The 14101-nt window shown below is 63.2% G+C and overlaps 5 protein-coding genes and 1 pseudogene across 8 annotated transcripts in view; 1 reads left to right on the forward strand and 5 right to left on the reverse strand.

Moving 5' to 3' along the window:
* The window catches only part of UBAP2 (ubiquitin associated protein 2), a 95208-nt gene that overhangs the window by 66612 nt on the left and 14495 nt on the right, over positions 1 to 14101 (forward strand). The window lies entirely within an intron of this gene.
* LOC121080771 lies at positions 230 to 1207 on the reverse strand (annotated as a pseudogene).
* LOC121080770 (interferon-like) lies at positions 3683 to 5812 on the reverse strand. The gene has a single exon (XM_040578898.1). It carries the CDS (start codon positions 4247 to 4249, stop codon positions 3683 to 3685), a length of 567 nt encoding a protein of 188 aa, XP_040434832.1. The 5' UTR covers positions 4250 to 5812.
* On the reverse strand, positions 6027 to 7315 carry LOC121080774 (interferon-like). Its single transcript, XM_040578901.1, has one exon. The coding sequence runs from the start codon at positions 7289 to 7291 to the stop codon at positions 6725 to 6727; it is 567 nt and encodes a 188-aa protein (XP_040434835.1). The 5' UTR covers positions 7292 to 7315; the 3' UTR covers positions 6027 to 6724.
* Positions 9550 to 10805, reverse strand: LOC121080776 (interferon-like). The gene has a single exon (XM_040578903.1). It carries the CDS (start codon positions 10316 to 10318, stop codon positions 9755 to 9757), a length of 564 nt encoding a protein of 187 aa, XP_040434837.1. The 5' UTR covers positions 10319 to 10805; the 3' UTR covers positions 9550 to 9754.
* On the reverse strand, positions 12096 to 13642 carry LOC121080773 (interferon-like). The gene has a single exon (XM_040578900.1). It carries the CDS (start codon positions 13359 to 13361, stop codon positions 12795 to 12797), a length of 567 nt encoding a protein of 188 aa, XP_040434834.1. The 5' UTR covers positions 13362 to 13642; the 3' UTR covers positions 12096 to 12794.

Below are 14101 nucleotides of genomic sequence, written 5' to 3' on the forward strand. Positions count from 1 at the left end.
GGCGTTGCAAGGCTCTGACGGTGTTTGTGGCCCTGCTGTGGACGCGCTGCAAGAGGTGCGAGGCCTCCCTGTAGCGAGGCCTCCAGAGCTGAGGATCAGTTGGTGGAAAGCGGGGCGGGGGGTGGGTGGGAACTGTGGAGGAGACGGGCCGACACGGAGGTTCTGGTGACGCTGGCTGTTGAAAGCCTGGGAGAGGTTTTTGAAAGAGGTGGAGGAAAGGCGCCTCCTTGGGGAGAGGTGTCAAGGAGGAGAGTGGGCACGGGGCCTGCAGAGCCCGTGTGGGGCAGGGCTTGGAGCAGGTGCTGAGTGGCGGTGGCTTCGCGCCACGCCGAAGGCTCGTTCCTGTGCTTGTGAGACAAGATGCATTGGCAAGGTTTTTGCAACAGGTCTTTATTTTGTGTGGAATGAATAAATAGGTGAATAAATAGGTGAAGTCCCGCGGTGGCAATAAATAAGAGTTGAATAAATAAGGGGGTCAGTCAGTGGGGGCTGAGGGCGCGGGGCCGTTGCTGCAGCGGCTGTTGGCGTGGCTGAGGGTAGGCGGGATGAGAGAGGTGGGGCTGGGTCCGCCGGGGCTCCAGAAGTGTTGTTGTCGGTGTGGTGGGGCCGTGCGCGTGCGCGTTGGCCGCGGTGCTTGGGCTAACGGCGCATGGTGCGGGTGAGGTTGTGGAGGCGTTGGAAGCAGGCGCGAGCTTCGAGGCGGACGTGGTCCCAGGCGCAGGCGCTGTGGTTGTGGGTGTGGAGGAAGTCCTGGATGTGCGTGAAGTACCTGTCGATGCTGAGTCGCTGCCTCTTGAAGAGCGTGGCGTTGGCTGTCGGGCATTGCTCCAGGCGTTGGATGTAGTGCTGTAGGTGGTTGAGGAGGTGGTGGCGCGCGCCGGTGTTCCCAGTGTTGTGGGGCGCTGTCGTTGCTGCTGAGGGTGTGGAAGAGGTGCTGTAGGATGCGGAGGGCGGTGGCGGCGGCTTGCTGTGGGTGGCTGGTGTGGAGGAGGGTGTCGGGGAAGCGGAAGGGCGCCTGGTGTTGCTGGCAGGGCTGTGTCGGGCTGGGAGCCATGGCCTGGAGGAGCCGCAGGCCGTCCCAGGGGAAGGTGTCGTCGCCGGGCCGCAGGTGGTGGCAGGCGAGGGCGGTGGCGAGAGCCGTCAGGAGGAGCAGGAGCGGCGTGGCGCCGTGCGTCAGGCGGGGCTGTGGGGTTGCGGGCGCTGTCATGGTGGTTGGGTGGGTGCCGCTGTGCAGGAGCCCGGGCAGGCTTGGTGGTGTTGCGGGTGGTCGCTGTGCTTGGTGTGGTGCCGGGTGGCCGGCTTTATGTGGCGCGGCGGCTTCCCCTTCCTCGCTTTCCGATGGCAGCGAGTTTCCGGCTGTGGCTTTCAGTTTTGGCTGGTGGCTGTGGTGGTCTTGGGGAAGTGCGTTGTTGGGGTGGCCGTGGGTGGGGAGAGCGGTGGCGGTGCTTTGGCGGTGGTGTGTCGTGGGGAGGTTGGCTGTAGTGGTCGCGTGGGGGATGCGCAAGCGCCGGGGCAGAGCCCCTGGGGGCAGCTGTGCCGGGGAGGTGTGTCAGGGTTTCCCTGTTGGCTGCAGGGCGAGCTCCGCAGCTGAAGTTTCCCTTCCTGCCCAAGTGTCTTTTCCGCCTGTAATGGCCTGGTGTTGTCCGTGGTGTGTTTTCCTTTCACTTGTGTCTGGCCTTTGTTTTCGTCTTAGCTGGTCTTTCCTTTTCGTGTTGGGAAGGGTTGCGAAGTGATGTCACTTGTCATAGCGTGGGGAGCCCCCTCCTGGAGCGAGGGCCTGGGGGTGGGGGCGGCTTGGGAGGAGGTGGCTCTGGGGGTAGGCACTTGAGCGTGGGCTGTGTTCCCGCATGGATCTGCCCCGTTGAAGCTGACGGGCACGGGGAGGAAAGGCTTGAGGGAAAAGGAAGAGGAAGAAGGGAAGAGTTTTGCTGCGGTTGCTGTTGCTGCCTTGGCCGCCTTGGCTGCCCGGCTGTGGTCCCGTGGGTGCACGTGCCCGCCCCTGTATCCCCGGGGTCTTGTGTTTTGTCTGCCTCCGGGGCTGAGGTGGGCCTGGAGACGGAACCGTGGCCCGTAAGTGAAGGGTCCCGTGTTTGGGATGGCCTGAGGCCCTGCTCCTCTGAAGAGGAGGGGTGCCCAAGAGTCCTCGGGAGGTGGAGCCGGGGCAGCCAGCGTAGCTGCGGAGCTGTAGTGGCAGGAGGAGGAGGTTGCGCTGGCTGAGTTGTTGAGGTCCCTTGCAAGAGGGAGGATGGCATTGTGCTTGCGTGAGGGAGGCTGCCCCGTGTTTTCTGAAAGCGTGTGGAGCAGGGGAAAGGTGTGAAGGGTGTTGGTGGTGGCGGGCCGGGAGCCACGCTGTTGTCAGGCAGCGTTGTGTTGGAGGGTGCAGTGCTTGGGGTGGTGGCGCGTGCACGGTGGTTGGGCGTAGGTAGGTGCCGTCACGGCAGGAGGTAGGCTGACGTTGGAGGTCGCCGGCTGGACCTTGTTGGTGTTGCCCTAGAACAGGAGAGCTGGCGCTGCAAGGTGTTTTGAAGCAGCGCAGGCAGAGGGTTGTGGTGAGCAATGCCTGAAGCTGCAAGAGCCAGCGACCCCGAGTTGGGTCTGTGCCGTGCCGCTCCTTCCTAGGCTCATGGCATGGTTTGGGATGGGTCGGGTTGGGCTGGGAGGGACCCTCGGAGGTCGCCGGGCCCAACCCGCCAGCAAGGGGCAGGGCCGTCTCAAGTAGAGGAGGTTCTGAGAGCCCCGTCCAGGCTGACCTGGGAGGTTTCCAGGGACGGGGCGCGTCCCACCTCTGTGGGCAACGTGTTGCAGCCTTTTGCCTCCCTGCTGGTTGCAGCGCGCTGCCTTCCTTGTACGGAGCGTGAGCCACCCCTCGTTTGGTTTGAAGCCGGTCCCCGCTGTGGTGTGGCTGCAGGCCCTTTGACCAAGTCGTCGGCCATCTTTCTTGTGAGCCCCCTGGAAGTGCTGAAAGGCCGCAGTAAGGTCTCCGCGGGGCCTTCCCTGCTGCAGGCTGAAGAAGCCCATCTCTCTGAGCCTTTCCTCGTAGGAGAGGCGTTGCAAGGCTCTGACGGTGTTTGTGGCCCTGCTGTGGACGCGCTGCAAGAGGTGCGAGGCCTCCCTGTAGCGAGGCCTCCAGAGCTGAGGATCAGTTGGTGGAAAGCGGGGCGGGGGGTGGGTGGGAACTGTGGAGGAGACGGGCCGACACGGAGGTTCTGGTGACGCTGGCTGTTGAAAGCCTGGGAGAGGTTTTTGAAAGAGGTGGAGGAAAGCGCCTCCTTGGGGAGAGGTGTCAAGGAGGAGAGTGGGCACGGGGCCTGCAGAGCCCGTGTGGGGCAGGGCTTGGAGCAGGTGCTGAGTGGCGGTGGCTTCGCGCCACGCCGAAGGCTCGTTCCTGTGCTTGTGAGACAAGATGCATTGGCAAGGTTTTTGCAACAGGTCTTTATTTTGTGTGGAATGAATAAATAGGTGAATAAATAGGTGAAGTCCCGCGGTGGCAATAAATAAGAGTTGAATAAATAAGGGGGTCAGTCAGTGGGGGCTGAGGGCGCGGGGCCGTTGCTGCAGCGGCTGTTGGCGTGGCTGAGGGTAGGCGGGATGAGAGAGGTGGGGCTGGGTCCGCCGGGGCTCCAGAAGTGTTGTTGTCGGTGTGGTGGGGCCGTGCGCGTGCGCGTTGGCCGCGGTGCTTGGGCTAACGGCGCATGGTGCGGGTGAGGTTGTGGAGGCGTTGGAAGCAGGCGCGAGCTTCGAGGCGGACGTGGTCCCAGGCACAGGCGCTGTGGTTGTGGGTGTGGAGGAAGTCCTGGATGTGCGTGAAGTACCTGTCGATGCTGAGTCGCTGCCTCTTGAAGAGCGTGGCGTTGGCTGTCGGGCATTGCTCCAGGCGTTGGATGTAGTGCTGTAGGTGGTTGAGGAGGTGGTGGCGCGCGCCGGTGTTCCAGTGTTGTGGGGCGCTGTCGTTGCTGCTGAGGGTGTGGAAGAGGTGCTGTAGGATGCGGAGGGCGGTGGCGGCGGCTTGCTGTGGGTGGCTGGTGTGGAGGAGGGTGTCGGGGAAGCGGAAGGGCGCCTGGTGTTGCTGGCAGGGCTGTGTCGGGCTGGGAGCCATGGCCTGGAGGAGCCGCAGGCCGTCCCAGGGGAAGGTGTCGTCGCCGGGCCGCAGGTGGTGGCAGGCGAGGGCGGTGGCGAGAGCCGTCAGGAGGAGCAGGAGCGGCGTGGCGCCGTGCGTCAGGCGGGGCTGTGGGGTTGCGGGCGCTGTCATGGTGGTTGGGTGGGTGCCGCTGTGCAGGAGCCCGGGCAGGCTTGGTGGTGTTGCGGGTGGTCGCTGTGCTTGGTGTGGTGCCGGGTGGCCGGCTTTATGTGGCGCGGCGGCTTCCCCTTCCTCGCTTTCCGATGGCAGCGAGTTTCCGGCTGTGGCTTTCAGTTTTGGCTGGTGGCTGTGGTGGTCTTGGGGAAGTGCGTTGTTGGGGTGGCCGTGGGTGGGGAGAGCGGTGGCGGTGCTTTGGCGGTGGTGTGTCGTGGGGAGGTTGGCTGTAGTGGTCGCGTGGGGGATGCGCAAGCGCCGGGGCAGAGCCCCTGGGGGCAGCTGTGCCGGGGAGGTGTGTCAGGGTTTCCCTGTTGGCTGCAGGGCGAGCTCCGCAGCTGAAGTTTCCCTTCCTGCCCAAGTGTCTTTTCCGCCTGTAATGGCCTGGTGTTGTCCGTGGTGTGTTTTCCTTTCACTTGTGTCTGGCCTTTGTTTTCGTCTTAGCTGGTCTTTCCTTTTCGTGTTGGGAAGGGTTGCGAAGTGATGTCACTTGTCATAGCGTGGGGAGCCCCCTCCTGGAGCGAGGGCCTGGGGGTGGGGGCGGCTTGGGAGGAGGTGGCTCTGGGGGTAGGCACTTGAGCGTGGGCTGTGTTCCCGCATGGATCTGCCCCGTTGAAGCTGACGGGCACGGGGAGGAAAGGCTTGAGGGAAAAGGAAGAGGAAGAAGGGAAGAGTTTTGCTGCGGTTGCTGTTGCTGCCTTGGCCGCCTTGGCTGCCCGGCTGTGGTCCCGTGGGTGCACGTGCCCGCCCCTGTATCCCCGGGGTCTTGTGTTTTGTCTGCCTCCGGGGCTGAGGTGGGCCTGGAGACGGAACCGTGGCCCGTAAGTGAAGGGTCCCGTGTTTGGGATGGCCTGAGGCCCTGCTCCTCTGAAGAGGAGGGGTGCCCAAGAGTCCTCGGGAGGTGGAGCCGGGGCAGCCAGCGTAGCTGCGGAGCTGTAGTGGCAGGAGGAGGAGGTTGCGCTGGCTGAGTTGTTGAGGTCCCTTGCAAGAGGGAGGATGGCATTGTGCTTGCGTGAGGGAGGCTGCCCCGTGTTTTCTGAAAGCGTGTGGAGCAGGGGAAAGGTGTGAAGGGTGTTGGTGGTGGCGGGCCGGGAGCCACGCTGTTGTCAGGCAGCGTTGTGTTGGAGGGTGCAGTGCTTGGGGTGGTGGCGCGTGCACGGTGGTTGGGCGTAGGTAGGTGCCGTCACGGCAGGAGGTAGGCTGACGTTGGAGGTCGCCGGCTGGACCTTGTTGGTGTTGCCCTAGAACAGGAGAGCTGGCGCTGCAAGGTGTTTTGAAGCAGCGCAGGCAGAGGGTTGTGGTGAGCAATGCCTGAAGCTGCAAGAGCCAGCGACCCCGAGTTGGGTCTGTGCCGTGCCGCTCCTTCCTAGGCTCATGGCATGGTTTGGGATGGGTCGGGTTGGGCTGGGAGGGACCCTCGGAGGTCGCCGGGCCCAACCCGCCAGCAAGGGGCAGGGCCGTCTCAAGTAGAGGAGGTTCTGAGAGCCCCGTCCAGGCTGACCTGGGAGGTTTCCAGGGACGGAGCGCGTCCCACCTCTGTGGGCAACGTGTTGCAGCGTTTTGCCTCCCTGCTGGTTGCAGCGCGCTGCCTTCCTTGTACGGAGCGTGAGCCACCCCTCGTTTGGTTTGAAGCCGGTCCCTGCTGTGGTGTGGCTGCAGGCCCTTTGACCAAGTCGTCGGCCATCTTTCTTGTGAGCCCCCTGGAAGTGCTGAAAGGCCGCAGTAAGGCCTCCGCGGGGCCTTCCCTGCTGCAGGCTGAAGAAGCCCATCTCTCTGAGCCTTTCCTCGTAGGAGAGGCGTTGCAAGGCTCTGACGGTGTTTGTGGCCCTGCTGTGGACGCGCTGCAAGAGGTGCGAGGCCTCCCTGTAGCGAGGCCTCCAGAGCTGAGGATCAGTTGGTGGAAAGCGGGGCGGGGGGTGGGTGGGAACTGTGGAGGAGACGGGCCGACACGGAGGTTCTGGTGACGCTGGCTGTTGAAAGCCTGGGAGAGGTTTTTGAAAGAGGTGGAGGAAAGCGCCTCCTTGGGGAGAGGTGTCAAGGAGGAGAGTGGGCACGGGGCCTGCAGAGCCCATGTGGGGCAGGGCTTGGAGCAGGTGCTGAGTGGCGGTGGCTTCGCGCCACGCCGAAGGCTCGTTCCTGTGCTTGTGAGACAAGATGCATTGGCAAGGTTTTTGCAACAGGTCTTTATTTTGTGTGGAATGAATAAATAGGTGAATAAATAGGTGAAGTCCCGCGGTGGCAATAAATAAGAGTTGAATAAATAAGGGGGTCAGTCAGTGGGGGCTGAGGGCGCGGGGCCGTTGCTGCAGCGGCTGTTGGCGTGGCTGAGGGTAGGCGGGATGAGAGAGGTGGGGCTGGGTCCGCCGGGGCTCCAGAAGTGTTGTTGTCGGTGTGGTGGGGCCGTGCGCGTGCGCGTTGGCCGCGGTGCTTGGGCTAACGGCGCATGGTGCGGGTGAGGTTGTGGAGGCGTTGGAAGCAGGCGCGAGCTTCGAGGCGGACGTGGTCCCAGGCGCAGGCGCTGTGGTTGTGGGTGTGGAGGAAGTCCTGGATGTGCGTGAAGTACCTGTCGATGCTGAGTCGCTGCCTCTTGAAGAGCGTGGCGTTGGCTGTCGGGCATTGCTCCAGGCGTTGGATGTAGTGCTGTAGGTGGTTGAGGAGGTGGTGGCGCGCGCCGGTGTTCCAGTGTTGTGGGGCGCTGTCGTTGCTGCTGAGGGTGTGGAAGAGGTGCTGTAGGATGCGGAGGGCGGTGGCGGCGGCTTGCTGTGGGTGGCTGGTGTGGAGGAGGGTGTCGGGGAAGCGGAAGGGCGCCTGGTGTTGCTGGCAGGGCTGTGTCGGGCTGGGAGCCATGGCCTGGAGGAGCCGCAGGCCGTCCCAGGGGAAGGTGTCGTCGCCGGGCCGCAGGTGGTGGCAGGCGAGGGCGGTGGCGAGAGCCGTCAGGAGGAGCAGGAGCGGCGTGGCGCCGTGCGTCAGGCGGGGCTGTGGGGTTGCGGGCGCTGTCATGGTGGTTGGGTGGGTGCCGCTGTGCAGGAGCCCAGGCAGGCTTGGTGGTGTTGCGGGTGGTCGCTGTGCTTGGTGTGGTGCCGGGTGGCAGGCTTTATGTGGCGCGGCAGCTTCCCCTTCCTCGCTTTCCGATGGCAGCGAGTTTCCGGCTGTGGCTTTCAGTTTTGGCTGGTGGCTGTGGTGGTCTTGGGGAAGTGCGTTGTTGGGGTGGCCGTGGGTGGGGAGAGCGGTGGCGGTGCTTTGGCGGTGGTGTGTCGTGGGGAGGTTGGCTGTAGTGGTCGCGTGGGGGATGCGCAAGCGCCGGGGCAGAGCCCCTGGGGGCAGCTGTGCCGGGGAGGTGTGTCAGGGTTTCCCTGTTGGCTGCAGGGCGAGCTCCGCAGCTGAAGTTTCCCTTCCTGCCCAAGTGTCTTTTCCGCCTGTAATGGCCTGGTGTTGTCCGTGGTGTGTTTTCCTTTCACTTGTGTCTGGCCTTTGTTTTCGTCTTAGCTGGTCTTTCCTTTTCGTGTTGGGAAGGGTTGCGAAGTGATGTCACTTGTCATAGCGTGGGGAGCCCCCTCCTGGAGCGAGGGCCTGGGGGTGGGGGCGGCTTGGGAGGAGGTGGCTCTGGGGGTAGGCACTTGAGCGTGGGCTGTGTTCCCGCATGGATCTGCCCCGTTGAAGCTGACGGGCACGGGGAGGAAAGGCTTGAGGGAAAAGGAAGAGGAAGAAGGGAAGAGTTTTGCTGCGGTTGCTGTTGCTGCCTTGGCCGCCTTGGCTGCCCGGCTGTGGTCCCGTGGGTGCACGTGCCCGCCCCTGTATCCCCGGGGTCTTGTGTTTTGTCTGCCTCCGGGGCTGAGGTGGGCCTGGAGACGGAACCGTGGCCCGTAAGTGAAGGGTCCCGTGTTTGGGATGGCCTGAGGCCCTGCTCCTCTGAAGAGGAGGGGTGCCCAAGAGTCCTCGGGAGGTGGAGCCGGGGCAGCCAGCGTAGCTGCGGAGCTGTAGTGGCAGGAGGAGGAGGTTGCGCTGGCTGAGTTGTTGAGGTCCCTTGCAAGAGGGAGGATGGCATTGTGCTTGCGTGAGGGAGGCTGCCCCGTGTTTTCTGAAAGCGTGTGGAGCAGGGGAAAGGTGTGAAGGGTGTTGGTGGTGGCGGGCCGGGAGCCACGCTGTTGTCAGGCAGCGTTGTGTTGGAGGGTGCAGTGCTTGGGGTGGTGGCGCGTGCACGGTGGTTGGGCGTAGGTAGGTGCCGTCACGGCAGGAGGTAGGCTGACGTTGGAGGTCGCCGGCTGGACCTTGTTGGTGTTGCCCTAGAACAGGAGAGCTGGCGCTGCAAGGTGTTTTGAAGCAGCGCAGGCAGAGGGTTGTGGTGAGCAATGCCTGAAGCTGCAAGAGCCAGCGACCCCGAGTTGGGTCTGTGCCGTGCCGCTCCTTCCTAGGCTCATGGCATGGTTTGGGATGGGTCGGGTTGGGCTGGGAGGGACCCTCGGAGGTCGCCGGGCCCAACCCGCCAGCAAGGGGCAGGGCCGTCTCAAGTAGAGGAGGTTCTGAGAGCCCCGTCCAGGCTGACCTGGGAGGTTTCCAGGGACGGAGCGCGTCCCACCTCTGTGGGCAACGTTTTGCAGCGTTTTGCCTCCCTGCTGGTTGCAGCGCGCTGCCTTCCTTGTACGGAGCGTGAGCCACCCCTCGTTTGGTTTGAAGCCGGTCCCTGCTGTGGTGTGGCTGCAGGCCCTTTGACCAAGTCGTCGGCCATCTTTCTTGTGAGCCCCCTGGAAGTGCTGAAAGGCCGCAGTAAGGCCTCCGCGGGGCCTTCCCTGCTGCAGGCTGAAGAAGCCCATCTCTCTGAGCCTTTCCTCGTAGGAGAGGCGTTGCAAGGCTCTGACGGTGTTTGTGGCCCTGCTGTGGACGCGCTGCAAGAGGTGCGAGGCCTCCCTGTAGCGAGGCCTCCAGAGCTGAGGATCAGTTGGTGGAAAGCGGGGCGGGGGGTGGGTGGGAACTGTGGAGGAGACGGGCCGACACGGAGGTTCTGGTGACGCTGGCTGTTGAAAGCCTGGGAGAGGTTTTTGAAAGAGGTGGAGGAAAGCGCCTCCTTGGGGAGAGGTGTCAAGGAGGAGAGTGGGCACGGGGCCTGCAGAGCCCATGTGGGGCAGGGCTTGGAGCAGGTGCTGAGTGGCGGTGGCTTCGCGCCACGCCGAAGGCTCGTTCCTGTGCTTGTGAGACAAGATGCATTGGCAAGGTTTTTGCAACAGGTCTTTATTTTGTGTGGAATGAATAAATAGGTGAAGTCCCGCGGTGGCAATAAATAAGAGTTGAATAAATAAGGGGGTCAGTCAGTGGGGGCTGAGGGCGCGGGGCCGTTGCTGCAGCGGCTGTTGGCGTGGCTGAGGGTAGGCGGGATGAGAGAGGTGGGGCTGGGTCCGCCGGGGCTCCAGAAGTGTTGTTGTCGGTGTGGTGGGGCCGTGCGCGTGCGCGTTGGCCGCGGTGCTTGGGCTAACGGCGCATGGTGCGGGTGAGGTTGTGGAGGCGTTGGAAGCAGGCGCGAGCTTCGAGGCGGACGTGGTCCCAGGCGCAGGCGCTGTGGTTGTGGGTGTGGAGGAAGTCCTGGATGTGCGTGAAGTACCTGTCGATGCTGAGTCGCTGCCTCTTGAAGAGCGTGGCGTTGGCTGTCGGGCATTGCTCCAGGCGTTGGATGTAGTGCTGTAGGTGGTTGAGGAGGTGGTGGCGCGCGCCGGTGTCCCAGTGTTGTGGGGTGCTGGGGCTGCTGAGGGTGTGGAAGAGGTGCTGTAGGATGCGGAGGGCGGTGGCGGCGGCTTGCTGTGGGTGGCTGGTGTGGAGGAGGGTGTCGGGGAAGCGGAAGGGCGCCTGGTGTTGCTGGCAGGGCTGTGTCGGGCTGGGAGCCATGGCCTGGAGGAGCCGCAGGCCGTCCCAGGGGAAGGTGTCGTCGCCGGGCCGCAGGTGGTGGCAGGCGAGGGCGGTGGCGAGAGCCGTCAGGAGGAGCAGGAGCGGCGTGGCGCCGTGCGTCAGGCGGGGCTGTGGGGTTGCGGGCGCTGTCATGGTGGTTGGGTGGGTGCCGCTGTGCAGGAGCCCGGGCAGGCTTGGTGGTGTTGCGGGTGGTCGCTGTGCTTGGTGTGGTGCCGGGTGGCCGGCTTTATGTGGCGCGGCGGCTTCCCCTTCCTCGCTTTCCGATGGCAGCGAGTTTCCGGCTGTGGCTTTCAGTTTTGGCTGGTGGCTGTGGTGGTCTTGGGGAAGTGCGTTGTTGGGGTGGCCGTGGGTGGGGAGAGCGGTGGCGGTGCTTTGGCGGTGGTGTGTCGTGGGGAGGTTGGCTGTAGTGGTCGCGTGGGGGATGCGCAAGCGCCGGGGCAGAGCCCCTGGGGGCAGCTGTGCCGGGGAGGTGTGTCAGGGTTTCCCTGTTGGCTGCAGGGCGAGCTCCGCAGCTGAAGTTTCCCTTCCTGCCCAAGTGTCTTTTCCGCCTGTAATGGCCTGGTGTTGTCCGTGGTGTGTTTTCCTTTCACTTGTGTCTGGCCTTTGTTTTCGTCTTAGCTGGTCTTTCCTTTTTGTGTTGGGAAGGGTTGCGAAGTGATGTCACTTGTCATAGCGTGGGGAGCCCCCTCCTGGAGCGAGGGCCTGGGGGTGGGGGCGGCTTGGGAGGAGGTGGCTCTGGGGGTAGGCACTTGAGCGTGGGCTGTGTTCCCGCATGGATCTGCCCCGTTGAAGCTGACGGGCACGGGGAGGAAAGGCTTGAGGGAAAAGGAAGAGGAAGAAGGGAAGAGTTTTGCTGCGGTTGCTGTTGCTGCCTTGGCCGCCTTGGCTGCCCGGCTGTGGTCCCGTGGGTGCACGTGCCCGCCCCTGTATCCCCGGGGTCTTGTGTTTTGTCTGCCTCCGGGGCTGAGGTGGGCCTGGAGACGGAACCGTGGCCCGTAAGTGAAGGGTCCCGTGTTTGGGATGGCCTGAGGCCCTGCTCCTCTGAAGAGGAGGGGTGCCCAAGAGTCCTCGGGAGGTGGAGCCGGGGCAGCCAGCGTAGCTGCGGAGCTGTAGTGGCAGGAGGAGGAGGTTGCGCTGGCTGAGTTGTTGAGGTCCCTTGCAAGAGGGAGGATGGCATTGTGCTTGCGTGAGGGAGGCTGCCCCGTGTTTTCTGAAAGCGTGTGGAGCAGGGGAAAGGTGTGAAGGGTGTTGGTGGTGGCGGGCCGGGAGCCACGCTGTTGTCAGGCAGCGTTGTGTTGGAGGGTGCAGTGCTTGGGGTGGTGGCGCGTGCACGGTGGTTGGGCGTAGGTAGGTGCCGTCACGGCAGGAGGTAGGCTGACGTTGGAGGTCGCCGGCTGGACCTTGTTGGTGTTGCCCTAGAACAGGAGAGCTGGCGCTGCAAGGTGTTTTGAAGCAGCGCAGGCAGAGGGTTGTGGTGAGCAATGCCTGAAGCTGCAAGAGCCAGCGACCCCGAGTTGGGTCTGTGCCGTGCCGCTCCTTCCTAGGCTCATGGCATGGTTTGGGATGGGTTGGGTTGGGCTGGGAGGGACCCTCGGAGGTCGCCGGGCCCAACCCGCCAGCAAGGGGCAGGGCCGTCTCAAGTAGAGGAGGTTCTGAGAGCCCCGTCCAGGCTGACCTGGGAGGTTTCCAGGGACGGAGCGCGTCCCACCTCTGTGGGCAACGTGTTGCAGCGTTTTGCCTCCCTGCTGGTTGCAGCGCGCTGCCTTCCTTGTACGGAGCGTGAGCCACCCCTCGTTTGGTTTGAAGCCGGTCCCTGCTGTGGTGTGGCTGCAGGCCCTTTGACCAAGTCGTCGGCCATCTTTCTTGTGAGCCCCCTGGAAGTGCTGAAAGGCCGCAGTAAGGCCTCCGCGGGGCCTTCCCTGCTGCAGGCTGAAGAAGCCCATCTCTCTGAGCCTTTCCTCGTAGGAGAGGCGTTGCAAGGCTCTGACGGTGTTTGTGGCCCTGCTGTGGACGCGCTGCAAGAGGTGCGAGGCCTCCCTGTAGCGAGGCCTCCAGAGCTGAGGATCAGTTGGTGGAAAGCGGGGCGGGGGGGTGGGTGGGAACTGTGGAGGAGACGGGCCGACACGGAGGTTCTGGTGACGCTGGCTGTTGAAAGCCTGGGAGAGGTTTTTGAAAGAGGTGGAGGAAAGCGCCTCCTTGGGGAGAGGTGTCAAGGAGGAGAGTGGGCACGGGGCCTGCAGAGCCCATGTGGGGCAGGGCTTGGAGCAGGTGCTGAGTGGCGGTGGCTTCGCGCCACGCCGAAGGCTCGTTCCTGTGCTTGTGAGACAAGATGCATTGGCAAGGTTTTTGCAACAGGTCTTTATTTTGTGTGGAATGAATAAATAGGTGAATAAATAGGTGAAGTCCCGCGGTGGCAATAAATAAGAGTTGAATAAATAAGGGGGTCAGTCAGTGGGGGCTGAGGGCGCGGGGCCGTTGCTGCAGCGGCTGTTGGCGTGGCTGAGGGTAGGCGGGATGAGAGAGGTGGGGCTGGGTCCGCCGGGGCTCCAGAAGTGTTGTTGTCGGTGTGGTGGGGCCGTGCGCGTGCGCGTTGGCCGCGGTGCTTGGGCTAACGGCGCATGGTGCGGGTGAGGTTGTGGAGGCGTTGGAAGCAGGCGCGAGCTTCGAGGCGGACGTGGTCCCAGGCGCAGGCGCTGTGGTTGTGGGTGTGGAGGAAGTCCTGGATGTGCGTGAAGTACCTGTCGATGCTGAGTCGCTGCCTCTTGAAGAGCGTGGCGTTGGCTGTCGGGCATTGCTCCAGGCGTTGGATGTAGTGCTGTAGGTGGTAGAGGAGGTGGTGGCGCGCGCCGGTGTTCCAGTGTTGTGGGGCGCTGTCGTTGCTGCTGAGGGTGTGGAAGAGGTGCTGTAGGATGCGGAGGGCGGTGGCGGCGGCTTGCTGTGGGTGGCTGGTGTGGAGGAGGGTGTCGGGGAAGCGGAAGGGCGCCTGGTGTTGCTGGCAGGGCTGTGTCGGGCTGGGAGCCATGGCCTGGAGGAGCCGCAGGCCGTCCCAGGGGAAGGTGTCGTCGCCGGGCCGCAGGTGGTGGCAGGCGAGGGCGGTGGCGAGAGCCGTCAGGAGGAGCAGGAGCGGCGTGGCGCCGTGCGTCAGGCGGGGCTGTGGGGTTGCGGGCGCTGTCATGGTGGTTGGGTGGGTGCCGCTGTGCAGGAGCCCGGGCAGGCTTGGTGGTGTTGCGGGTGGTCGCTGTGCTTGGTGTGGTGCCGGGTGGCCGGCTTTATGTGGCGCGGCGGCTTCCCCTTCCTCGCTTTCCGATGGCAGCGAGTTTCCGGCTGTGGCTTTCAGTTTTGGCTGGTGGCTGTGGTGGTCTTGGGGAAGTGCGTTGTTGGGGTGGCCGTGGGTGGGGAGAGCGGTGGCGGTGCTTTGGCGGTGGTGTGTCGTGGGGAGGTTGGCTGTAGTGGTCGCGTGGGGGATGTGAAACACTGCGATAGTTACATTTGCGGTGTTTCTGCTGCTTATGTGATTTTCTTGTGGTTTCTCCTTTTCCTTCTGGGCTCTTTCTTGTTCCTGTTGTGTTTGGCTGAATTTCCCTTCCTTCCCATGTCTCTTTTCCTTGTGTAGTTGTACCGTAGTGTTTGTGGGTTTTTTCAGTTTCGGTTTTTTTGTCATTTGTGTTTTTGTTTCAAGACATCATTTCTTTTAACGTATCGGGATATTGGTAAAACGATGTCATTGTCTGGTTTCTCAGGAGTTCACTAAGTCTACTTGTTGTTTGAGAAGATATGGTTGCATGTGTGTCTACAGTCACTGATATTTATTGGTATAGTCTTCATCTCTTTGATTCCATTTCTTTGTTTTGAAACCTAATGGTGATGAGAGGGTTGAGAAGTGTTGTCTCATTTTTGGGTTATTTAGCAATGTAG

Source organism: Falco naumanni, chromosome Z (genome assembly GCF_017639655.2).
Source record: "Falco naumanni isolate bFalNau1 chromosome Z, bFalNau1.pat, whole genome shotgun sequence".
Lineage (NCBI taxonomy): Eukaryota > Metazoa > Chordata > Aves > Falconiformes > Falconidae > Falco > Falco naumanni.